This window comes from Rattus norvegicus, chromosome 1, assembly GCF_036323735.1.
Source record: "Rattus norvegicus strain BN/NHsdMcwi chromosome 1, GRCr8, whole genome shotgun sequence".
In the NCBI taxonomy this organism is placed as follows: domain Eukaryota; kingdom Metazoa; phylum Chordata; class Mammalia; order Rodentia; family Muridae; genus Rattus; species Rattus norvegicus.
In genome coordinates, this window is record NC_086019.1 from 150437598 (window position 1) to 150465297 (window position 27700).

The 27700-nt window shown below is 37.4% G+C and overlaps 1 protein-coding gene across 4 annotated transcripts in view; it reads left to right on the forward strand.

Moving 5' to 3' along the window:
• The window catches only part of Nox4 (NADPH oxidase 4), a 177745-nt gene that overhangs the window by 123862 nt on the left and 26183 nt on the right, over positions 1-27700 (forward strand). For all 4 annotated transcript variants that reach the window (XM_008759643.4, XM_039092943.2, NM_053524.1 and 1 more), the window contains 1 exon segment: positions 13305-13386. In XM_008759643.4, the coding sequence (XP_008757865.1) occupies positions 13305-13386 (82 nt within the window).

The following is a 27700-nucleotide window of genomic DNA, read 5'->3' on the forward strand; positions in this document are numbered from 1 at the left end:
ACAGCTCCTTGTCTCGTCTTTTGGTTTTCTATATCCAGGGTTGTTTCCATGTGTTCTTTCTTGATTGCTTCTATTTCCATTTTTAATTCCTTCAACTCTTTGATTGTGTTTTCCTGGAATTATTTCAGGGATTTTTGTGACTCCTCTGTATGGGCTTCTACTTGTTTATTTATATTTTCCTGGAATTCTTTCAGGGATTTTTGTGACTCCTCTCTATGGGCTTCTACTTGTTTATTTACGATTTCCTGGAATTCTTTCTGGGATTTTTGTAATTCCTCTCTGTAGGCTTCTATTTGTTCTCTAAGGGAGTTCTTCACATCTTTCTTGAAGTCTCCAGCATCATGATCAAATATGATTTTGAAACTAGATCCTGCTTTTCTGGTGTGTTTGGATATTCCGTGTTTGCTTTGGTGGGAGAATTGGGCTCCGATGAAGCCATGTAGTCTTGGTTTCTGTTGCTTGGGTTCCTGTGCTTGCCTCTCGCCATCAGATTATCTCTAGTGTTACTTTGTTCTGCTATTTCTGACCGTGGCTAGACTGTCCTATAAGCCTGTGTGTCAGGAGTGCTGTAGACCTGTTTTCCTGTTTTCTTTCAGCCAGTTATGGGGACAGAGTGTTCTGCTTTCGGGTGTGTAGTTTTTCCTCTCTACAGGCCTTCAGCTGTTCCTGTGGGCCTGTGTCTGGTGTTCACCAGGCAGGTCACTTGCAGCAGAAAAGTTGGTCTTACCTGTGGTCCCGAGGCTCACGTTTGCTCATGGGGTGTTGCTTATGAGCTCTCAGTGAGGGCACCAACCATGAGGACCTGCGCTGCCGTTTCCGGGAGCCTCCGTGCACCAGGGTTCCAGATGGCATTTGGTGTTTTCCTCTGGCGTCAGAGATGTGTGCAGAGTGCAGTCTCTTCTCATGGGTTGTGTTTTTATGTAGGCTAACATCACACATCCTTAGCCCTTGTTTTCATTGGCAATGGTATCACTCAAGCGTCTTCATAGTAAGCAAGTGAATCTACCAATAAAGGGAACTCAGAATCTTGTTAGGGTTTTTATTTTTATTTTTTTTCTTTTACCTGTCACTGTACTTAGGTGACTGAGGAGGCACATGTTCCTAGGAAATGTAAATATTTCTTGATGGAAATGAAAACAGAAAAGAATAAAAGGCATATGGAAACCCATAAGCAATAATAATCATGGGGTCCAATACAAAAACAGAGATAGCATGAGCCTTCCATAACAGATGGTGGGAAGAAAGCTTTACAACAGACTTGGGACGTTTTCTGGGCCAAAGTTGGTGTTAGATATAAATATGACTGTCTTACATAGGATAGCATTTCAGGGAGAGATAGCTTGAATAGCTCATAGAATGCACTGCTGTTGGGAGATCAGGAGAGATAAATTTCCAGAAGCAAGGGCATGAGAGGACTATAGGGATTGCTGTAACCTAGTCTCCTAGAGGTGCTGGGGAAATATTACAGAAATTCAGTTTGGAATTGAAAACAAATTTGTTTTTATATGAGGTATCCTGACATTTTTCTGCAAGATGAAAATAAGGTAGGTCAGGTTAGAAACAAAACCAACAAATTAAATATTTCTACTACTACTAAGTAAGCAAAAGAATTTAATCTCATGTTCTAAGATGAATATTATCTAAACGAGCATAAATTGCTAGCTATCTTTATGAACGTTATGGTTTTGGAGGGGTAGTAGGAGAGGTAGTAGAGTTTGCTACAAACTTCTATGTAACTGATGAGGAATAAGCAAAGAGAAACAGTAAACAAAAAGAGGTATGTACTAATGGGCCCTGTTGCTGAAGTTTTTCTGTTTTCAACACTTCTCCAAACTCTGCAAGTGTTTAAATTCCTGTGATCAGCAATGGGAATAAGAGGGAAATACAGAGTGATTGCATGCATGTGTTGAGGGAAGATGTGTAGGTCAGGAAGATATGAGCTAAGAATGCCTATGATTTGTGTTGTGAAAAACTGTTTACAGTTTCAAAGGAGGTTGAGTGAAAACTTTTAAAGATAGATCAGTTCATTTAATGAAATACCACACATGTCTGTTAACATGATCAACCATTCAATAAATATGAATAGTTCAACTATATTTCATAGCCTCAGAAACCAAAAAATTTTGGTAATAGGGAAAAGGGAAAATATGCTATATGCATCACGCACACACACACACACACACACACACACACACAAACACACAAACACACACACACACACACACACACACACACACACACACTCACACTTGGTTCTTGCTGACAGAAGCCTGCTGACAGGAGCCTAGTATAGCTGTCCCCTGAGAGACTCTACCAGAGCCTGAGCAATACAGATGTGGATGCATGGAGCCAACCATCCAACCATTGAACTGAACAAAAGGGACCCCAATGGAGGAGTTAGGGGAAGAAATGAAAGTGCTGAAGGGGTTTTCAACACCATAGGAAGAACAACAATATCAACCAGCCAGAACCCCTAGAGCTCCCAGGAACTAAACCACCAACCAAAGAGTACACATGGAGGTACCCATGGCTCCAGCTGCATATGAGGCAAAGGATGGCATTGTCTGGTACTGATGGGAGGGTAGCCCATTGGTCCTATGGTGGTTCAATGCCCCAGTATAGGGGAATGGTCAGTGAGGCAGGAACATACGGGTGATTAGAGGAGTACCCTTATAGAAGCAGGTGGGAGGGGAAATGGGATAGGGGGTTTGCAGAGGGAAACCGGGGAGGGGGCTAACATTTGAAATGTAAATCAATAAAATAACCAATAAATAAAAGATTCTTAAGGTTGTGGAAATAACACAATCATGGTATCAACTTCATTTGGGCTAAGATGGCTCAGCATTTAAGAGCACTTGTTTTTTCTGAAGATCCAGATTTGATTCCCAGAGCCCAAACGGCGCTTTACACCCATCTGTAAGTGCAGTTCTAATCAATCAAACATACTTTCTAGATCTGCAGGACAGGCAACAGCTATTCAGGTGGTGCACAGGCATATATGCAGGCAAAACACTCATATGCTTAAAATAAAAATAATAACTTAAAGAGTTACAGAAAAGAAAATCTATAGACTTAAAACAATCAAGTTTGACTTGTATATACCTTCAGATATAGAAGCCTTTGATGTAACAGCACATAAAAGCCTGAGCAAAGTTAAAAAATAAATAATCAGCAACTTTTCTAGATTAGTAAAAAAAAAAGATCTATGTGCTAGGACAGGTCCCCTCTCGTGCAAATCTGTATAGTAGGATGCAAGGAGTACCTGACACAGGCACTCATCAGCAGGACTTCACGGTCCCAGAAGAAAGATACGCACTGTCATTGGTTAACAGAGACTCCATGTGGACAAGCCTCAGCCCAAACCACTCTCCAGTGGGTTCATGTTTTTGGGAAATTGTTGTCTGTGAGATTTATATGGTCTTCCCTATAAAACTTAAGGGAACAATCTGAGACTTTGGGCAACGGATGGGAAAAAATTAAATTCTTTTCAAAGAACTGTGCATATACAGTCATCCAATTAGACAAGATGGATGGAGCAAAGAAGTGCAGACCGACAGGAGCCGGATGTAGATCGCTCCTGAGAGACACAGCCAGAATACAGCAAATACAGAGGCGAATGCCAGCAGCAAACCACTGAACTGAGAATAGGACCCCCGTTGAAGGAATCAGAGAAAGAACTGGAAGAGCTTGAAGGGGCTCGAGACCCCATATGTACAACAATGTCAAGCAACCAGAGCTTCCAGGGACTAAGCCACTACCTAAAGACTATACATGGACTGACCCTGGACTCTGACCCAATAGGTAGCAATGAATGTCCTAGTAAGAGCACCAGTGGAAGGGGAAGCCCTGGGTCCTGCTAAGACTGAACCCCCAGTGAACTAGACTGTTGGGGGGAGGGCGGCAAGGGGGGAGGGGAACGCCCATAACGAAGGGGAGGGGGGAGTGGGATGTTTGCCCGGAAACCGGGAAAGGAAATAACACTCGAAATGTATATAAGAAATACTCAAGTTAATAAAAAATAAAAAAAAAAAAGAACTGAGCATTCTTCTCTCCAGTCCCTTGTCTTCAGGAGAAATTATTTTTCACCAATGCCTAGCCTGACTGGAACTTACGAATCATAACTTACCTGAGAAGTGAGAAACTTTACTCCAGCCTTTTCCAGCCCGCTCTCTCTCTCCTTCTCCAGCTAAGGTGGCAGGAAAGAAGAAGCACGTCTTAAATTCAGTGTCCAGGCCCAAGCTCACTGGCGCACCAAGAATGAATCAAAGGCAGTAGCTTGCACTCCTTTCATCCAGTTTGTACACCTCCCTTCCTGAAGAGCCATGGCCTGCTGCTTCTTTCATCCCGTGCATCAGTGCCTGGATGTTTGGTTTTGTGAGATTAAAACTTTTATCTTGCAAGTGACAGAATGCCACAGAATATACAAAGCTAGTATCCAAACTAGATACAGATCAGCCCTAATGTTAGAATTACATAACTAGAAAAAGCTAAAAAATAAATAAAATGGTAACATTTTTTAAAGGAAAAAGTAGACTCATTGATAAAGTGGATACATGTCTATGGCCAGAGAAACACTGAAAAGAACAGAGTAAAGATAAACACATGCTCACTAGACAATGATCTTGTGTCAGTGAGGCTGAAGTTTATACCTATAGATGTTGAGTAGAGACCTTTTAGCTTTTCAGAAAAACTTTTGAAAGCTAAGCCAGCGAAACTGGACTGCTTTTTCTCTTTTATGGAAGATAAAAAAAATCTCTACTCCACTTCCTAATTCAATGTGTGTGTATAATCCTTCTCCAACAACTGTGGGCTCAGGAAGTTCAGTGAAAGTATTTTTATTGTTCAGTGTGATCAGCCTTCTCAAAGAGTGAAGGTCTGAGTTAGCCCTTAAATCTTGGTCAGGACTTGATGAAAGAAAACAAGAGGTCCTGGCAGCAGAGAAGCAGATGAAGGGGGAAATCAGAGGTTTAAGGGAGAGTGTTTTGTCTTCTGGAACAGCCGAGGATTATTTACTTGTAACCTTTCTCTGATGCACCATTCTATATGCTTCATCTTTGGCTGACTTAAGAATACGGAAGACTCACTGCTGGGTTGATTTTAATAGATTTCAAAAGGCTATGTATTGTACGATATTGCTTTTCATAGCTGAAGTTTAAGTGAGCATACTTTAAAAACACGCATACACAAAAACCTTGTATTTTCTTTGAGTCCGGAACAAAATTGCCTTTTTTTCCTTTTGAATATGAGCGTAGGTGGTATTAGAATTTGTGCTGAAAGCAGAAACTGAATTAGTATCAAGCTGAGCCTTGATCACTCTGAGGTGTTTCTTTTGTTCGGTGCCAACACTGTTTAAAAATGCATTTGCTGTGACAATTGTTAAGTACAGCTTTTTCCTTTAAAGGTGGATTGTGTTAGAGAAAACTTAGTAGCAATAATGTGTTTATCCAAGACAGCCTCTGATATTTGCTTTTGCTTCGCCTTAACCTGTGTTTCCTTCCTTTCCTTCCTCAGTGCTTTTGTTGTTACAGCATAGGTTCCACAGCAATAAAAGAGAATTTATATTTTAGGAGGATGCCAGTTATAGACAGTGAATCATTGATGTGTTTAGAGGTCAAGAAGTCTGTTTATACTTTTCAAAAGTGGATTTCAGTTTTTAAAAATGGTATGTTTAATAAGTAGGAAGCAGAATAATGGGTGTCAAGGGAATAGAATTTTATCACTGCTTCCCTTAAAAGTACAAGAGCCCATTGAAATGGTTTTTTTTTCTTTTTCTAACACATTGTCTCCCTTCTGACATGCAATGCTTGAATATAGCAGGTGTAGACCCATGTACATGTTATGTCTGTTGTTCTCTAATATATAATCCTTAAACAATGGAAAAAGAAGGGAGGAAAGATAAGCTAGCAGCATGTCTCTCTCTAAGGAAAACAGTGGAAACAAACAAACCAAAAACCCTAGACCAAGATGTTTGGTTTGCTTTGCTCTGTTTGATTGCTCTCTATCTCTTGCAGGCCAGCTGGTATGTGCTTAGCCATGTCCTGTCTGAATTTTTAGTTTCTTCACCTACAACATCCAGATTTGAGGAAATTGTTTCTAACCATTTTCTTGGTTATGTCAAACTATAAATCTTCTCAGAGAAGTAAAATATGGACAAATAATTCAAATCTGTATAAATTAACAAAGAAGGTAGACACAGTTTTGTACAGGTGAGAGTCCCTGAAAGGAATGTATTATAGGAGAGATGATCAGGACAGGGGGATTGTTACACCTCTGCCCATGTGCAGCTGGTATAACTCATTTATTTGTTCTTGTTGTAAACACAATGTGTTTATGTTGTCTTCTGAAAAATATGAGTAGAAAATTGTTTTGTGTACCTGTACATAAGACAGAATAAAGGTTTTTTTGTATTGCTTTCATATTGCTTTTAATATTTGTGGGAAGGAAGTCCTAGGGAACCCAAATAAACAGCTGTCACTTTTCTTTTTAAATTGTTATCTATTTTCTTTTAAGTTATTTTACAGAAGTTTTGGCTATATAAGAAGATATTCTTGCTCTGTGTCTGGTTTTGTTGATGAAACCAAAGTAGTCTAATTTGAATAGCTTGAATACTGTTCTAAAAGCAATACCTTAGAAATAAAGTATTGTCACTCAACACTAGTTACTATGGTAATGAAAAATGTTATTTGATTTAAGCAAACTTTTCAGAAAAGGGAATGTATGTTTTATCTCTTTTCTGTTGACATGACTGTCTCTGTGTCTGCCCTTTAATTCCATTGTTGGAAGTAATTTGTTTTGCTATGATTAATGTTTATATTTCTTTTCCTAAGAAAACAAATCTTAAAGATATGAAAACCACAAATTTTTGAGTCACTACAAATAATGCTCCTCTTTCCCTTTTAAAGTAATTTTATAATTTCATTTAAAACATCCTTAAGGAGCATCTATAAAGATTTGCAATTTTTTCTGGTTTAAGCATTTTTTTCATTAAGAAGAATTGCCTTAATGAGAATGTATTTTATTCACAGCACATGGCAAATAATAACTACTCAATGCATGTTTTGTTAAGCCAGGAAAAAAACTTATAAAATGAAGTAAAACTGTTAACTTCCCTACATGTTGATCTTATGCCCAATTCTAAATTGCCTTCATTAGAAATTGTTGGTCTTTATTGATGTGGGAGAAAAAGAAAAATGTTATCAAATATATTTAGATTCTCTCTCTCTCTTTCTCTCCCCCCCCCCCTCTCTCTCTCTCTCTCTCTCTCACACACACACACACACACGCACACACACACACGCACTTGCAAGTACTGGCTTGTTTTTTTTAAATTACCAGCATGTTCATCAATGTTTGAAATTTTGTCTCACAAACAAAAATTATACAGTTATCTTTGTATAACTTGATAACTGGTGTCTTTCTATAATATCTGTGAATCTTATAATTTACCTTTAACTCGATTAGACATGTTGTAGCATGGGAATCTAGCTCTCCTTTTGGTATTCTTAGTCTGACCAATAGGAGAATTAAGAAAGGACTTAAATGGATGTTCAAGGACGCTAGGGTATATAGAATGATTGGGATCATGTTATAAAAGTATACAAAACTTCATTGTGCCACCCATTATGCCATATCAAATGTCGTATCTGTCCCAAGAAATCTGTGTCTGAGTGAACTTTAAGAGTGAGTACCAGATTGTGCAATCAAGAAGTGTTTAAGACATCTGGACCATGGTAAATGGTTCATTTTAGACCTTGATCTTGCTTACTGGCAATGTGTTTCCACTTAATACTCCCAATACAAATTTCACGGAGACTCTTGCAGAACAAAGTGGTGGCCAGACAGTCTTTTGCAAGCTGTATTTCAAAAAAGCTGATGCTGAGGTTTTGTTCATTGAATGTAACATGCTTATTAGGGATCACTACTTTAAGTGGAGGAACGAAGAGTTGTTGGGTCGAGGAAGAAGTTGAACAGCTGTTATACTGTCTCAATCTAATGCAGATATATGGGCAATAAGATTTAGAGTAAATATTGATAATTTGAGCTACTGGAGTAGTGCTAAAAGATCCATTCCTTGTCCACTTGTTGTTATGAGCCGTTCTGGGGGGAAATCATAACGGTTACACATAAAGCCAATTTAGAAGGAAATTAAAGCTCTCAATATCTGTTTAACTGCACTCTTCAGAGCTGAGCAACAAAATCTTTGAAGAGGAATATGAGGATAATGTCTCTACCAACAGCATCATAACTAGTTTATTTTCTTTACTTTCTCATCATTTAATCAAAAGATAGAAACCTGAGATGAATACTATATTAATCAGGATGTCAGGAGACAGGCATAAATCACGCTGTCCAAAGCGAAGACTCAGTGATTCATACTCTTCTACTTACTTTGGAAATTAAGACTAAAAATTTAAAGTAGGTTAAGAACCCATGATTTCTTAATGAGCTTAGGATGCTTTCTTTATTCCTTTTTATAAGGAAGGTTTTATCTTTATTTAGATTTATTTAATAAAATAATTGTATATAGTCAAAGTGTACAACATGACATTTTGTATATACTGTGAAATGACTACCCAGACCAATCTAATGCATATATTTCCATATAGCAATGTTATTTTGTCTCTGTATTCATGATACTACTGAAGATATACTTTCCTGCTAGATATCATTTCTGTTATAATCTTTGGCTTTTAAGTATGCACAGAGAAATGTTTGTTTGTGTTATAATATAATTTTAGTTTTCATTATAAAATCATTATAAAATACTAGATATCATAGTATAAAAAACAGAAAGAGAATATTGTGTTTCTTGATATACATATATACATATATATATACATATTTCTATATATACATAGATAGATAATAAATTAATAGATAGATGATAGATAAGTAGATAGATGTGTAGATAGATAGATGATAGGTGATACACTAATAAATGATTAATATATTATGGATGGACAAATAGACATTAGATGATATATATATTTATAGATGTAGATGATTGATCAGTGATAGATGAGAGATTGATAAATGATTAATAGTTGATAGATAAATAGATGCTAGATAGATGATAGATGAAAGAGAGATGATAAATAGATACATAGATAGAAGATAGGTGATACATTTATACATACATATATACATATACATGTACATATATACATAATAGGTAGATACACAGAAAGTGATGGTGATGATGATGATTATGATGACAGACTGATTGAAAGATCTGAAAATGGAATTATTTTGAACTAACCTACACCACTGGTCTAGGTAATCCAATAACTGCTGTCTGAAGACTACAGGAGTGAATCAAGAAGTTACCCAATCCAGGAAGCTCAGCTGTCTTAATTTAGGGCTAACACTCCCTGGAAAGTTGTATTGCTGATGGTATACCAAAAGGGCAAAGAAATTGGAGCGTTGTGTCAGCAGCAAAACTTGAACCAACTCAGGAAGAAATGGCTCACAAGCTGTTTAAACACCGCTTTCCTGTGACTTCTTTTACAGCAGGCTGCCAGCTTCTTGGAAAGTACCACTAGGATTTCACTCTCCAGCCATTCATCCCCCGCCACACCCTCTAATTTTCTCACATAGTCCTCTCTCCAGATGACCCCTGAAGCACAGAGCAATAGTTCAGCAATCCTAAATATATCTCAGTGCAGCCCAGCTGATCACAAAGACCGAAGGTCATATCTCTATATTCACATAGCACTTTGTGTTTTATAAAATGAATATAAGATCTCGTAAGAATCATGGTACAATCATTTTTACTATTTCATTTTATATGGTCCAGAGCTAGTTTCTGTTTCCTTGGCAACACATCTTCTAAAACTACTTGTTATATCCTCTGTTTATTTTTCCCTTTTTTAAAATTGTGTTTTGTTGTTCATTTTTAAGATGGAAACTCACTGTGTAACCATGGATGTCTCTTACTGGCAATTTTCTTGCCTCAAGCTCTAAAGTGTTACAATAGAAATACGCCCCATCATGCCTGCTTATTCCAGTTATCGTTATAACTGGTAAGGTCACGTGTGTCATGGGAAACTTCAATGTCCTTTAAGGATTTGACTTGGGCACTTTTTGAAAAGAACAACTAGAAAATTAGGTACAATATATATATTTAAAGAAAGAGGAACCATTTTATGTATTAATAAAAATGAAAGAAATGCCTCATTTTGTGGCAAGACTATCACCCTGAGAGATATTTTACATCACTGTTTTCCTTGCTTATGAGCATGAAGTATTCAAAGTACAACATTCATTTATGTATTGGAGATAATGTTGAGGCAGACAGGAAGTAAAATAGGCCTCCTATTGAAACACAATAATTTGAAATTCTGTAAATCTGTCTGACAGGGCCCCTCCAACAAGCAAGTTTCTCCCCAGGATGTTACTGAGGAGACTAATTAAGTTCTGTGATCAAGAGGCACTTAAGGTTATAAAGGAATAGCATTCATTAGTGTCAATTTTTTTCATAAATTACTTCATCTTCCTCTTTGTAGTAATAGGCAGATTTCATCCTCACAACACGAAGAGGTTCCCATGTTTTCTTTGTCATGACGTATATCCATGTTGTGGTTAGTATACTTCACATTCCCGATATTTGGAAGATTGATCATTTTCCCCCAAAGGTGACATGAAACTGGGTCATAGCAAATGTATCAAAAAGAAAATCATGCTAAATTGTGAAAAATTATTTTTCGCATTTTGTTCTTGAATAACTAGCTATTTTTTATAATAAATTATTGTCTATGTTGCACACATTAATGTAATTATATATAGGATGTCCTCTAGGCCTGTGTTGTTGATTGAGTTTGAGAAAAATAAAAAGAAGGTGGAAGTCTATAATAGCTTGTGTCAATTAAGGAATCCCCTACTGGTGCGAAATCACATCCAGACATCTCTACCTCATTAGTCAGCTCATCACAGCATTACTGCAGCAAATCCCTTGGTTCTTGTCAGTGGCTTTAACATCTTCCTTGAAGATGCCCTGTGAAAGGCCTGAGCACTAATGTTGGAAAAATGCTGTTTTCTACAGAAATTATGTGACATCTGAGAAACATTCGGTTTGGCCTTCGCTGCACTAGGAGTAGCCTTTTAAACTTCTTTCTCAGCAAATGAAATACCAAATTGTGTTTTCTTCAGAACCATATGAAGAATGGGATGGCATCTGAATAATTGATGGCAGGAATCTGAGAGGCTGAATCCTACACACAACTGGTCTTTATTTTCATAAAGAACAAACAAATATAAACTCAATAATCTGTAATAGAAAAAGCCTAACTGATCACATTTAGGGACTTATTCATATAATAATAAACACATTTGAAGAAGACAAAATTGCAAAGTACTGCATAGTTCTTGTATCTGTGAACTTTTCTTAACAGGCATGCATGACAGCTTAAGAAGTTTTGAAAATGTTCACTCACTGTCCTTCACATTTGCTATGTTTATATGTATATATACTATTATTTTACTATATTATACTCAGACTTTTCACCCTGGGTTTGTAATGAAGAAGTTTTGGGGCACATATAAAAAGAAGCAAACTTATCACTGCGAAATAATGTATGAAAACAGAATAATATATATTAGGAATTCACCTGTTTGCCTTGCTTTAAGCAAGATTGGAAATCATTCTCGAAATTTCAATTTATACTTTTAGCTCCCAAGGATGTCTGCTATATATTTTGTACAAAACATTCTTTTACATAAAGTTCTTAATTTCTTTTGAGCATAAGTTTTATTTATAGGGTCTACTTTAGAACAGGACTAAGTGGCTAAAATTATTGTAAACTTAAAGGTAAGATCATGTATCATCAAAAATAGAGACCATTGGAAAGGGCGGAAAAGGGCATGTGTAGGAGGCTTTGGAGGTGAAAGCCTTGAGGTAAAAGCCTCCTATGTAGGGGGAAGAGAACTCTAGATAGTGTAATTATAATCATAAAAAATAATTTTGAAAGAAAACATTCAAATTTCAAAAATAGTTGATATTCATTTCATTGGAACAAATGCTGACTTCATAGATTAAAAATAACAGTGCAACAGATGTTGATATTATTTAATTTTTCAAAAATGTGAATTCAAATTAAGGAGGAAATACAAATGGAGAAAATATGTGCCACAGCTTTGAAATTCCACACTTTAGAATAGAACAAGAAAACCTCACAACATTCTTGGATGCTGCTGCATTTTCTCTAGCTATGGTCTAAAGACTGAGTGACCAAAACAAAATTAGTGTGGAAGTCAGTGAAATGATTCTGATTCCGTCTGTGAAAGTAGATTGTATGCCTTGTATTCAGTAATACTTCATGGCCATTTCACTTGGGTACATGACCTACTCTCTTCACATGATACCTCAACTCATTTATTTAGTCACCATGATAATACAATTAGAACATTTAAAACATTAACATGTGTTCATTCATCATAATATAGTTAATGTATATGAAATATTAACAATTTCTCATGTGGTGTTTTTGCTTCTCTTTTATTAAATTGTTCTACCTCTTCTTTGAAGGTAACATGAAATGTAATTGACAGCATCGTTTCTATTTTCATAGCCGTGTTTGGATTTATATGTACTTTGCTCAACCAATGCAGTCCTTCATTGCTTTTTATCACAAGGAAATGATATTTGGAGAATTTCCACCCTCAAGTGTATATTGACGGGTCTGTTCCTAGTTATATTTGAAAGAATTTGGTTTCACTTTAATTTGTAGGTGTTCTATTATATAGATAAAGCACAGGTTGTCAATGCTCATGTTTATGAAAAATTTAGATATTTCTGTTTGTTTGTTTTTAAAATGTTGCTATTGGTACATTGGTACTTGTTATCTAAGTCACATGTGAATGTTGTTGCAGGGCATAGAATGGAAAAAATTGGCAACAGTCAGTGCAAAGTTCAAATATCAAGGAGCACTGTCAATCACTTTCCCATCTCTGATCTGCATTATCAGTGGCATACAACAATATGTTTGGTCTTTACATTGACCTTGCATCACTAATTTGGCAAATGCCTTCCATGATACACAAGAGCTATGAATTATATATTTTTGCAACTCATGTTGTCCAAATTAATGACACTGTTCAACTCTTAGTATTTAATGTCATATAATTGTTTTTAGATCTCAGTGATTATTACAAGCCCATAAAAAGAATATACATTTTAAAATATTTTCAGTGACTATATTATTTTTTCATAAAATGTATGCAGACTCTAGGGAAAACAACAAATCCTATTTTGACATTACTCACGTAATTTATTTTTTTCACAGTTTATATTTTATTTCTTTTGACAGAAAGATTCCGAGATTTACTACTGCCTCCATCAAGCCAAGATTCTGAGATTCTGCCCTTCATTCAATCTAGAAACTACCCCAAGTAAGTAAGAGGAGTTTGGGGGGATCGAGAAGGGAAGGATCAAATGCTGGCAAAATGCCGGGAAGGTGAAATGTCATTGTTGTTTGGAATTTTTTTTACAAATCTTGAGTAACCTAGCATAACTAACCAGGATCTCATGTATAGTGTGTGATCATTGCCACTTTACCAAGGGGCCTGAAAACAGATCTCTGCTTCTAAGCACAATAGCCGTGAGTGGGCAGCTGGTTCTCTATGCAGGAAACGAACCTCTTATATCATCAATGTGTAGCTCCTTATCTCATCCTCTATTTTCTATTTAAATTTAAGATGAAGTATTTACATAGAGATTATCCTCTTAGCTTTCTAATATATTTTTTTTTTGCCGATTCATTGGTATAAACCATTTTTTAGTTAAAAGTATGACATGACAGAAAAGCAAATTATCTGTCGCATATTGCAAAGGATAATACTTACAGAGCATACCATAGTCAAGCATAAACTCACTATATTCTAACCAATCTATGCTATGGGATTTGGGCTGGACTCTAAGTAGGTTTCATGGTTTCCTTTAATCTTTAGCATTCTCTGAACAAGAGAAATCTAACAAATATTAGAGAATATAATAATGTGACATTCAGGTAAAAGTACTCATGAAATAGGGAAAACTGACTCATTAATGCAGATATATTTATATGTGTGTGTGTGTGTGTGTGTGTGAGAGAGAGAGAGAGAGAGAGAGAGAGAGGCAGACAGACAGACAGACAGACAGAAACACACAGAAATATTAAGGGAAAGTCATTCAAAAATCATTTTCTTATACATCTGGGGATCATTGTTCTAAAATATAACAAAGTTACTTAATCACATTCTTAAATTCATGAACTCTCATATGACCCATTGCCCAAAACGGGGACATCCATTCTCTTTTCAGATTCAAGTGTAGACATTGCTCTCTGAATATTCTCAGACTGTAAATAAATGAGAACAAAATGGGTGACTTAAAGGAAAGTACGCTTAGTGCAAACAGGTATGGATTTAGAGGTTGGCGGACTGAAGCAGGAGTACCAAGCTTGATCGCTCACTCTCTGCTCATGTCGCCATAGTTATGTCTGAAAAGATGGTTAATGATATGTCTGGAAAATGTTTATTTATAATGCTATCTTTATAAAAAGATCTCAGATATGCAAAAATGTTTGAGGGCATTTGACATGACTTAAACTAGATGGTAAATTGGACAATCAAGTCCCCAAATATGAGCCTGTAGTTATGGAAGGTTTAGTATGTGTACAAATACTTGAGAAAGTACAGGAAGAACTTCTGACTACTTTATTTTCACAAGGATTAAGTTCTATGAGCAGTAGCATCTAGCATCCACTGCTTATAAAGAGGAATATTATTTATGACAGAAGTCAGAATTGTTATTTGGCTTCACTATCAAAGAACAACCTTAATTGTTTGGACAGCAAAATCTGTGTCTCAATGCACTCTCCGTTCCAACTGACTGCCTAAAAGTGCCTTCAAAGGATAATACTGAGTAATAACTCTCCAGTCCCCAGATAACCTTCCCAGGTTTCATCTCTTTGCTGGATAATCTTCCTTTCTCTACTCTGTATTCAGAGTTCTATTTCTAGAAATTATCATTCACTCTTGAGTAATTTTTTGTTCAATTATGTGAAGTGCATTTTGAGCCAAATTTTTATTATCATAAATAGTAATAAAGTAACAGTAACATACAGAACATCTTTATATGTCAGAGATTTTAGTATGTGTGAGGTTTTTTGTTTATTTGTTTGCTCTTTTGTTTTGGGTTTTTTGTTTTGTTTTGTTTTGACTTTAAGTTTTTGATTTTCATGGTGTTTCAGGACCGGTTTCTCTGTGTTTCCCTAGCTTTCCTGGAACTCACTCTGTAGACTTAAACTCAAAGATTCACGAGACTTGAGCCATCCCACCTTTAATACTATTTGTTAAATGCTTTAAATACCTCGTGATTTAAGTGAACACTTCCATTTAACTTTTCTCATTTCCATAATATTAGTACTATTTATTTGTATTTTATACTATTTGTGGCTATTGTCAAGAGTGTTGTTTCCCTAATTTCTTTCTCTGCCCTTTGATAGTAGGTGTAAAGGAAGACTACTGATGCCTTTGAGTTAATTATTTTTCCAGCCACTTTGCCAAAGTTGTTCATCAACTGTAGGAGTTCTCTGGTAAAATTTTGAGTCACTAATGCATATTATCATATCATCTGCAAATAACGATACCCTGACACCTTCCTTTCCGTTTGTGCTCCTTGATCTCCTTTTGTTGTCTTATTGCTCTAGCTAGAACTTCAAGTACTATACTGAGTAGATAGGAAGAAATTTGGCACCCTTATTTTGTCCCTGATTTTAGTAGGAGTACTTCAAGTTACTCTCCATTTAATATGATTTTTGTCTATTGCCTTGATCTGTATTATTTAATCATGTTTAGGTATGTGCCCTGTATCCTCAGTTTTCTAATACCTTTAATGTGAAGGGGTGTTGTATTCTTTCAAAGGCTTTTTCAGCATATCATGAAATGATATGTAAATTTCTAAAATTACATTGATGGCTTTTCATATATTGAACGAAATCTGCATTCCTCAGTTGAAGCCTACTTGATCATGGTGAATGATGGTTTTGATGTGTTCTTGGATTCTGTTTGTGAGAATTTTACTGAGTATTATTCCATTGATATTTGTAAGTGAAATAGATTCGAAGTTCTCTTTCTTTGTAGATTCTCTGTGTGGTTTAGGTATCAGGGTACATGTGACCTCATAGAATGAATTAGGTAGTGTTCCTTCTGTTTCTATTTTGTGGAATAGTTTGAGGAACATTGGTATTTTTCTTCTTTGGAAGTCTAACTATAATTCTGCACTAAAATCATCTGCCCCTGGACTGTTTTTTGGTTGGGAGACTGTTAATGACTGCCTCTAATTTTTTAGGGGTCATGGGATTATTTAAATAGTTAACCTGATCTTGATTTAATTTTGGTAAGTGGTATTTGTATAAAAAATTATTCATTTCAGTTAGATTGTTTACTTTTATGTAGTATAGATTTTGGAAGTAAAACCTAATGATTTTTTTTAATTACCGCAGTTTCTATTTTTATGTTCCTCTTTTCATGATTTTGTTAACTTGGAATTGTCTCTGTGCCCTTCAGTTTAGCTAAGGTTTTATTTATCTTGTTGATTTTTCCCAGCTCTTGATTTTGTTGATTCGTTGTATCTTTCTCTTTGTTTCTAACAGATTGAATTAAGCCTTGAGTTTGACTGTTTCCTGCCGTCAACTCCTCTTAGTTGTGTTTGCTTCTTTTTGTTCTAGCGCTTTCAGGTGTGATGTTAAGTTGCTACTGTAGAATCTCTCAATTTCTTTTTAAAGGCACTGTTTTGAATTTTCCTCTTAGTACTGCTTTCATGGTGTCCCAAAAGTTTGGGGGTATGTTGTGCTTTCCTTTTCATTGATTTGTAGAAAGTCTTTTATTTATTTCTTCCCTGACCAACTGATCATCAAGTAGAGAGTTGTTCATTTTCCATGAGTATGTGGGATTTCTGTTGTTTCTTTTGTTGCTGAAGTCCATCCTTAATCTGTGGTGATCTGATAGAGTATAGAGAGTTATTTCAATCTCCTTGTATCTGTTGAAAGATTATTTTGTGTCTAATTATATGATCAGTTTTGGAGAAGGTTCTGTGAAGTGCTAAGAAGAAGGTCTCTTCTGTTTTAGAGTGAAATGTTCTATATATGTTAAATCCATTTGGTTCATCAACTCTGCTTGTTTCATTGTTGTTTTGATGACCTGTCTATGGGGAAGAATGGAGTGTTGAAGTCTCCCACTGTTATTGTGTAAGTACAATGGGTGATACACATTTAGTTGTTTTCTTTGAAGAATGTGGGTGCCCTTGCACCCAGGTCTTGGTAGATTATAAAGTCACTTTCCCCATATCATTTGATAAGTTTGGTTGAGAATCTATTATATTAAATATTACAATGGCTACCCCAACTTGTTTCTTGGGTCAATTTGATTGGAAAACCTTTTTCCAGCCCTTGACCCCGAGGTAGTGCCTATGTTTGTTGTTGAGGTGTGTTTCTTGTATGTATGGGAATGACAGATTCAGTCTTCTTAGCCTGTGTTTTTTTATTAATGAGTTAAGTCCATTGATGTTGAGAGATATTAGTAAGCAATGATTGTAAGTTCCTGTTATTTTGTTGTTGGAGGTGTTACCATGTATGTGTGAATCTCCTCTTTTGGTTATACTATGGTATGATTAATATCCTATGTTTTCTTGGTTGTAGTGTCCCTTGTTGTTTTGGAGTTTTCCTTCTAGAATCCTATGAAGGGCTGGACTATTGGAAAGATATTTAAATGTCACTTAGGCATAGGATATCTTTGTTTCTCCAACTTTGGTGATTGAGATTTTTATGAGGCATAGTAGTCTGAGCAAGAACCTGTGTTCTCTTGGGGTCTGCCAGACATCTGTCAAGGATCTTCTGGCTTTCAGAGTCTCTGATGAGAAGTCAGTATAATTCTGATAGGTAGGCCTTTCTATGCTACTTGGCCTTTTTCCCTTGCAGCTTTTTTTTCTTTTATTGGATATTTTTAAATTTACATTTCAAATGTTATTCCCTTTCCATGTTTCCCGGCATAAGCCCCCTATCCCATCCCTCTTTCCTTCTTCTATAAGGGTATTCCCCTCCATATCCACCCCCTTCCAACTCCTCAGACATTCCCCTACAATGGGGATTCCAGCCAAGGCAGGACCAAGAGTTTCTTCCATTGGTGCCCAACAAGTCCATCCTACCATATGCAGCTGGATCCATGGGTCAGTCCATGTACAGTCATTGGGTGGAAGCTCTGGTTGGTTGACTTTGTTATTCTTATGGGGTTGCAAGTCCCTTCAGCTCATTCAGTCCTTTCTCTAATTACTCCAACTGGGATCCCATTCTCAGTTCAATAGTTTCCTGCTAGCATTCGCCTCTGTATTTGACATGCTCTGACTGTGCCTCTCAGGAGACATCTATACCCAGTTCCTGTCAGCATGCACATCTTAGCTTCATCAATCCATCAATCTTATCTTGTTTTGTGACTATATATATATGCTGTATACCCATGGGAGGCGGGGGTTGAGGATGGCCTTTCCTTCAGTCTGTGCTCCAACTGCCTCTATATACCCTCCTATAAATATTTTTGTTCCCCTTTTTAAGAAGGAATGAAACTTCCACATTTTGGTCATCCTTGAACTTCATGTGGTCTGTGGATTGTATCTTGGGTAATTTGAGCTTTGGGGCTAATATCCACTTATCAGTGAGTGCATACCATGTGTATTTTTCTGTGATTAGGTGATATTTTCTAGTTCCATTCATTTGCCCATGAATTTCATGAAGTCATAATTTTTAATAGCTAAGTAATTTTCCATTGTGTAAATGGACAACATTTTCTGTATCTATTCCTCTGTTGAGGGATATCTGATTTTTTTGCAGCTTCTGTCTATTATCATTAAAGCTGCTGTGAACATAGTGGAGCATGAGTCCTTGTTATATTTTGGAGCATCTTTTGGGTATATACCCAGAAGTGTTATACCTGGGTCCTCAGTACTAGGTCCACTTTTTCTGAGGAACTTCTGGTCTAATTTCCAGAATTGTTGTACCAGCTTGCAATCCCACCAACAATGGAAGAGTGTTCTTTCTCCACATCCACACCAGCATCTGTTGTCATCTGAGTTTTTGATCTTAGCCATTCTGACTGGTGTGAGATAGAATCTCAGGGTTGTTTTGATTTGCATTGCCCTGAGGATATTGAACATTTTCTTAGGTAATTCTCAGCCATTTGATATTCCTGAGCTGAGAATTCTTTGTTTAACTCTGTACCCCAATTTTTAATAGGGTTATTTGTTCTTTGGAGTCTAACTCCTTGAGTTCTTTGTATATTTTGGATACTATCCCTCTATCAGATGTAGGATTAGTGGACACCTTTTCCCAATGTGTTGGTTGCCGTTTTGTCCTAATGACAGTGTCCTTTGCTGCAAATGTTTGCAGTTTTATGAGGTCCCATTTCTCAGTTCTTAATCTTAGAACATAAGCCACTGGTGTTCTTTTCATGAAAATTTCCCCAGTGCCCATGTGTTTGAGGCTCTTCCCCACTTTTTCCTCAGTTAGTTTGAGTGTACCTGGTTTTGTGTGGAGGTCCTTGATCCACTTGGCCTTGGGATTTATACAGGGCAATAAGAATGGATTGAATTTTCTTCTATGTCTTTAAAAGATTTGTTTCTTCTTCTTTTTTTTTTTTTATTAACTTGAGTATTTCTTATATACATTTCAAGTGTTATTCCCTTTCCCGGTTTCCGGGCAAAATCCCCCTCCCCCCTCCCCTTCCTTATGGGTGTTCCCCTCCCAACCCTCCCCCCATTGCCACCCTCCCCCCATAGTCTAGTTCACTGGGGGTTCAGTCTTAGCAGGACCCAGGGCTTCCCCTTCCACTGGTGCTCTTACTAGGATATTCATTGCTACCTATGGGGTCAGAGTCCAGGGTCAGTCCATATATAGTCTTTAGGTAGTGGCTTAGTCCCTGGAAGCTCTGGTTGCTTGACATTGTTGTACTTTTGGGGTCTCGAGCCCCTTCAAGCTCTTCCAGTTCTTTCTCTGATTACTTCAACGGGAGACCTATTCTCAGCTCATTGGTTTGCTGCTGGCATTCGCCTCTGTATTTGCTGTATTCTGGCTGTGTCTCTCAGGAGAGATCTACATCTGGCTCCTGTCGGTCTGCACTTCTTTGCTTCATCCATCTTGTCCAATTGGGTGGCTGTATATGTATGGGCCACCTGTGGGGCAGGCTCTGAATGGGTGTTCCTTCAGTCTCTGTTTTAATCTTTGCCTCTCCCTTCCCAGCCAAGGGTATTCTTTTTCCTCATTTAAAGAAGGAGTGAAGCATTCACATTTTGATCATCCGTCTTGAGTTTCGTTTGTTCTAGGGATCTAGGGTAATTCAAGCATTTGGGCTAATAGCCACTTATCAATGAGTGCATACCATGTATGTCTTTCTGTGATTGGGTTAGCTCACTCAGGATGATATTTTCCAGTTCCAACCATTTGCCTACGAATTTCATAGACTCGTTGTTTTTGATAGCTGAGTAATATTCCATTGTGTAGATGTACCACATTTTCTGTATCCATTCCTCTGTTGAAGGGCATCTCGGTTCTTTCCATTTTCTGGCTATTATAAATAAGGCTGCGATGAACATAGTGGAGCACGTGTCTCTTTTATATGTTGAGGCATCTTTTGGGTATATGCCCAAGAGAGGTATAGCTGGATCCTCAGGCAGTTCAATGCCCAATTTTCTGAGGAAACTACAGACTGATTTCCAGAATGGTTTTACCAGTCTGCAATCCCACCAACAATGGAGGAGTGTTCCTCTTTCTCCACATCCTCGCCAGCATGTGCTGTCACCTGAGTTTTTGATCTTAGCCATTCTCACTGGTGTGAGGTGAAATCTCAGGGTTGTTTTGATTTGCATTTCCCTTATGACTAAAGATGTTGAACATTTCTTTAGGTGTTTCTCAGCCATTCGGCATTCCTCAGCTGTGAATTCTTTGTTTAGCTCTGAACCCCATTTTTTAATAGGGTTATTTGTTTCCCTGCAGTCTAACTTCTTGAGTTCTTTGTATATTTTGGATATAAGGCCTCTATCTGTTGTAGGATTGGTAAAGATCTTTTCCCAATCTGTTAGTTGCCGTTTTGTCCTAACCACCGTGTCCTTTGCCTTACAGAAGCTTTGCAGTTTTATGAGATCCCATTTGTCGATTCTTGATCTTAGAGCATAAGCCATTGGTGTTTTGTTCAGGAAATTTTTTCCAGTGCCCATGTGTTCCAGATGCTTCCCTAGTTTTTCTTCTATTAGTTTGAGTGTGTCTGGTTTGATGTGGAGGTCCTTGATCCACTTGGACTTAAGCTTTGTACAGGGTGATAAGCATGGATCGATCTGCATTCTTCTACATGTTGCCCTCCAGTTGAACCAGCACCATTTGCTGAAAATGCTATCTTTTTTCCATTGGATGGTTTTGGCTCCTTTGTCAAAAATCAAGTGACCATAGGTGTGTGGGTTCATTTCTGGGTCTTCAATTCTATTCCATTGGTCTATCTGTCTGTCTCTGTACCAATACCATGCAGTTTTTATCACTATTGCTCTGTAATACTGCTTGAGTTCAGGGATAGTGATTCCCCCTGAAGTCCTTTTATTGTTGAGGATAGCTTTAGCTATCCTGGGTTTTTTGTTATTCCAGATGAATTTGCATATTGTTCTGTCTAACTCTTTGAAGAATTGGATTGGTATTTTGATGGGGATTGCATTGAATCTGTAGATTGCTTTTGGTAAAATGGCCATTTTTACTATATTAATCCTGCCAATCCATGAGCATGGGAGATCTTTCCATCTTCTGAGGTCTTCTTCAATTTCTTTCCTCAGTGTCTTGAAGTTCTTATTGTACAGATCTTTTACTTGCTTGGTTAAAGTCACACCGAGGTACTTTATATTATTTGGGTCTATTATGAAGGGTGTCGTTTCCCTAATTTCTTTCTCGGCTTGTTTCTCTTTTGTATAGAGGAAGGCAACTGATTTATTTGAGTTAATTTTATACCCAGCCACTTTGCTGAAGTTGTTTATCAGCTTTAGTAGTTCTCTGGTGGAACTTTTGGGATCACTTAAATATACTATCATGTCATCTGCAAATAGTGATATTTTGACTTCTTCTTTTCCGATCTGTATCCCCTTGATCTCCTTTTGTTGTCTGATTGCTCTGGCTAGAACTTCAAGAACTATATTGAATAAGTAGGGAGAGAGTGGGCAGCCTTGTCTAGTCCCTGATTTTAGTGGGATTGCTTCAAGTTTCTCTCCATTTAGTTTAATGTTAGCAACTGGTTTGCTGTATATGGCTTTTACTATGTTTAGGTATGGGCCTTGAATTCCTATTCTTTCCAGGACTTTTATCATGAAGGGGTGTTGAATTTTGTCAAATGCTTTCTCAGCATCTAATGAAATGATCATGTGGTTCTGTTCTTTCAGTTTGTTTATATGATGGATCACGTTGATGGTTTTCCGTATATTAAACCATCCCTGCATGCCTGGGATGAAGTCTACTTGATCATGGTGGATGATTGTTTTGATGTGCTCTTGAATTCGGTTTGCCAGAATTTTATTGAGTATTTTTGCGTCGATATTCATAAGGGAAATTGGTCTGAAGTTCTCTTTCTTTGTTGTGTCTTTGTGTGGTTTAGGTATAAGAGTAATTGTGACTTCGTAGAAGGAATTCGGTAGTGCTCCATCTGTTTCAATTTTGTGGAATAGTTTGGATAATATTGGTATGAGGTCTTCTATGAAGGTTTGATAGAATTCTGCACTAAACCCGTCTGGACCTGGGCTCTTTTTGGTTGGAAGACCTTTAATGACTGCTTCTATTTCCTTAGGAGTTATGGGGTTGTTTAACTGGTTTATCTGTTCCTGATTTAACTTCGATACCTGGTATCTGTCTAGGAAATTGTCCATTTCCTGAAGATTTTCAAATTTTGTTGAATATAGGTTTTTATAGTAAGATCTGATGATTTTTTGAATTTCCTCTGAATCTGTAGTTATGTCTCCCTTTTCATTTCTAATTTTGTTAATTTGGACGCACTCTCTGTGTCCTCTCGTTAGTCTGGCTAAGGTTTTATCTATCTTGTTGATTTTCTCAAAGAACCAACTTTTGGTTCTGTTGATTCTTTCTATGGTCCTTTTTGTTTCTACTTGGTTGATTTCAGCTCTGAGTTTGATTATTTCCTGCCTTCTACTCCTCCTGGGTGTATTTGCTTCTTTTTGTTCTAGAGCTTTTAGGTGTGCTGTCAAGCTGCTGACATATGCTCTTTCTTGTTTCTTTCTGCAGGCACTCAGCGCTATGAGTTTTCCTCTTAGCACAGCTTTCATTGTGTCCCATAAGTTTGGGTATGTTGTATCTTCATTTTCATTAAATTCTAAAAAGTTTTTAATTTCTTTCTTTATTTCTTCCTTGACCAGGTTATCATTGAGTAGAGCATTGTTCAATTTCCACGTATATGTGGGCATTCTTCCCTTATTGTTATTGAAGACCAGTTTTAGGCCGTGGTGGTCCGATAGCATGCATGGGATTATCTCTATCTTTCTGTACCTGTTGAGGCCTGTTTTTTGACCAATTATATGGTCAATTTTGGAGAAAGTACCATGAGGAGCTGAGAAGAAGGTATATCCTTTTGCTTTAGGATAGAATGTTCTATAAATATCCGTTAAGTCCATTTGGCTCATGACTTCTCTTAGTCTGTCGACATCACTGTTTAATTTCTGTTTCCATGATCTGTCCATTGATGAGAGTGGGGTGTTGAAGTCTCCCACTATTATTGTGTGAGGTGCAATGTGTGTTTTGAGCTTTAGTAAGGTTTCTTTTACGTATGTAGGTGCCCTTGTATTTGGGGCATAGATATTTAGGATTGAGAGTTCATCTTGGTGGATTTTTCCTTTGATGAATATGAAGTGTCCTTCCTTATCTTTTTTGATGACTTTTAGTTGGAAATTGATTTTATTTGATATTAGAATGGCTACTCCAGCTTGCTTCTTCTGACCATTTGCTTGGAAAGTTGTTTTCCAGCCTTTCACTCTGAGGTAGTGTCTGTCTTTGTCTCTGAGGTGTGTTTCCTGTAGGCAGCAGAATGCAGGGTCCTCATTGCGTATCCAGTTTGTTAATCTATGTCTTTTTATTGGGGAGTTGAGGCCATTGATATTGAGAGATATTAAGGAATAGTGATTATTGCTTCCCTTTATATTCATATTTGGATGTGAGGTTATGTTTGTGTGCTTTCATTCTCTTTGTTTTGTTGCCAAGACGATTAGTTTCTTGCTTCTTCTAGGGTATAGCTTGCCTCCTTATGTTGGGCTTTACCATTTATTATCCTTTGTAGTGCTGGATTTGTAGAAAGATATTGTGTAAATTTGGTTTTGTCATGGAATATCTTGGTTTCTCCATCAATGTTAATTGAGAGTTTTGCTGGATACAGTAACCTGGGCTGGCATTTGTGTTCTCTTAGGGTCTGTATGACATCAGTCCAGGATCTTCTGGCCTTCATAGTTTCTGGCGAGAAGTCTGGTGTGATTCTGATAGGTCTCCCTTTATATGTTACTTGACCTTTTTCCCTTACTGCTTTTAATATTCTTTCTTTATTTTGTGCGTTTGGTGTTTTGACAATTATGTGACGGGAGGTGTTTCTTTTCTGGTCCAATCTATTTGGAGTTCTGTAGGCTTCTTGTATGTCTATGGGTATCTCTTTTTTTAGGTTAGGGAAGTTTTCTTCTATGATTTTGTTGAAGATATTTACTGGTCCTTTGAGCTGGGAGTCTTCACTCTCTTCTATACCTATTATCCTTAGGTTTGATCTTCTCATTGAGTCCTGGATTTCCTGTATGTTTTGGACCAGTAGCTTTTTCCGCTTTACATTATCTTTGACAGTTGAGTCAATGATTTCTATGGAATCTTCTGCTCCTGAGATTCTCTCTTCCATCTCTTGAATTCTGTTGGTGAGGCTTGTATCTACAGCTCCTTGTCTCTTCTTTTGGTTTTCTATATCCAGGGTTGTTTCCATGTGTTCTTTCTTGATTGCTTCTATTTCCATTTTTAATTCCTTCAACTGTTTGATTGTGTTTTCCTGGAATTCTTTCAGGGATTTTTGCGATTCCTCTCTGTAGGCTTTTACTTGTTTATTAATGTTTTCCTGTGCTTCCCTAAGTGTGTTCATGTCTTTCTTGAAGTCCTCCAGCATCATGATCAAATATGATTTTGTAACTAGATCTTGCTTTTCTGGTGTGTTTGGATATTCCATGTTTGTTTTGGTGGGAGAATTGGGCTCCGATGATGGCATGTAGTCTTGGTTTCTGTTGCTTGGGTTCCTGCGCTTGCCTCTCGCCATTAGATTATCTCTAGTGTTACTTTGTTCTGCTATTTCTGACAGTGGCTATACTGTCCTATAAGCCTGTGTGACAGGAGTGCTGTAGACCTGTTTTCCTCTCTTTCAGTCAGTTATGGGGACAGAGTGTTCTGCTTTCTGGCGTGTAGTTTTTCCTCTCTACAGGTCTTCAGCTGTTCCTGTGGGCCTGTGTCTTGAGTTCACCAGGCAGCTTTCTTGCAGCAGAAAATTTGGTCTTACCTGTGGTCCCGAGGCTCAGGTTCGCTCGTGGGGTGCTGCCCACGGGCTCTCTGCAGCGGCAGCCGATTTGTTTCTTCTTTAAGAGCTTCTATCCATTGGATATTGTTTTGTTTTCTGTATTTCTTAATTCTTTTTTTTTTTTTTTTTTTTTTTTGGAGCTGAGGACCGAAACCAGGGCCTTGCGCTTGCTAGGCAAATGCTCAACCACTGAGCTAAATCCCCAACCCCTGTTTTCTGTATTTTTTAAAAAGAATTATTTATATCCTCTTCAAAGGCCTCTATCTTCTTCATGAGATGATTATGGTCACAGTTTTGTTTCTCTTGTGTATTAGGATATTCAGGGCTTCCTGTAGTAGGGGACCTGGTTTCTGATGGTGCTATATTGCATTGGCTTTTGTTAATTATGTTCTTGAATTTGCTTTTGCCATCTGATTGACTCTGATGTTGTTTATCCTTATTGTCCTGCATTGAAGCCGACCACAATGAGGTGGAGCTGTATGTCCAGGATTTAGAGATTTAGAGCAGGCCTTCTGGGAGGAAGACTTGGTGGGATCCCAGCATGGGTTGGATGTAGGGAAGGGTATTTCACCTTTGAACCAGGTCAGAGCAGGCTTCCTAGGAGGCAGGTTGGGCTGTGGGAAGGGGGTGGGGGAAAGAGCTGATCTGTTGCTATGAGAGAAGATGTGGACTGGAAGCACCCTACATAGTTTTAATCCAAATGCTGTATAGGCCTCCAGGACTTCCCATGATCACTGTATATTAACTAACTACCCGCAGTACTGCAGCTCTAGTGGGGTTATCAGAGTCGCCAGGGATACTGTTAAGAGTTTCATATCTTAGTCTTTATCCAGGCATACCAACTTTGAATAGAGAGTCCAGGGGTTGGGACCCAGTGTGTGTGTTTTAATAAACCTTTCAAGAAATTCTGATGCACATATTAGCTTGCAACCCATTAAAGCAAAACAGGTTTTGAAAACTATGTCAGGCTCTAATGCTCCCCTATCACTTTTTATGGCTTTTACTGATGTAGTTATCTCCTGAATAGTCTAAGCTGCAATATCATCTTCTCCGGGGGAGTAGTTACTCATTATTATTTTTCTCCCAGGTGAAAAAGAAATTGCTGCCTGATAGATGATCTATGACTATATGCCCTTTATTTCCCTAACCAAAATAAGTAGTGATTGACAGGCACAGTTAATGTCTGATTAAGGAAAGAAGTACTGGAGACAAATTTAAAAAGAATTAAGGAATTATCTTTTATTTAAATAGAAAGTGTGGTCTTTGGAAAAATCACTTGATGTTTTGGAGTTTAAGTTCTCATTGCAATAAAATGAAAATTTATTTTCCCTACTTTAAGTTATTCTGTGATTGTAGAGTGGAGGTGTGTATAGAATAATCAGTACAGCTTCTGTACCAGAATAAATTTTGATTAAACAGTTTTTAATACTCTGTTTTTAGTCTCTATTGTAAAACTTAAATATTTATTGATTTTCTTAATTTTTTTAGAAAGAAGGCCTCAAAATTATTGCAACTTCAGTGCCAAGGAATCTTCTGTCCTTGTCTGGCCTCCAAGGACACCTACATATACGTGGCATACACATGGACAAAAACCTCAACATGCACACACACACACACACACACACACACACACACACATGCAAACACACGTGTGCAATAAAAATTTAAATATTTAAATAATCTTTAAAAGTATGTATTTAAGAAGCATGAAATAGTTATATACATATGGATTCCCTTTCTCCCCAGAGGTTATTGGCTACCAGCTTGAGGGGAGAAAGGAGGCAAAGCTGTAGAGGTAGAGCATGAATGTTTGGATGGATGACTGAGTATGGACAGAATGACCTCTGAAGACCACTTCAGGGAGAGGATTCTGGTTTATTGTTTCAGGGATAGAGTATATAAGGGCCTTCAAGGGGTATAGGTGGAAAGGCCAATTGGTCATAACATCAAGTGAAGGCTTTAATATAGCACCTAATTATCATGCAATCTTCAGTAGGTGTGTGCTGAGTTAAACAGCCTTCCACAGGCTCTGTACAAGGTCACTTTCAGACAAGGTCACCAAAGGCCAGCCGCTTGTGTTTAAGGACACTCTCCAGACAAAGACTGCCAG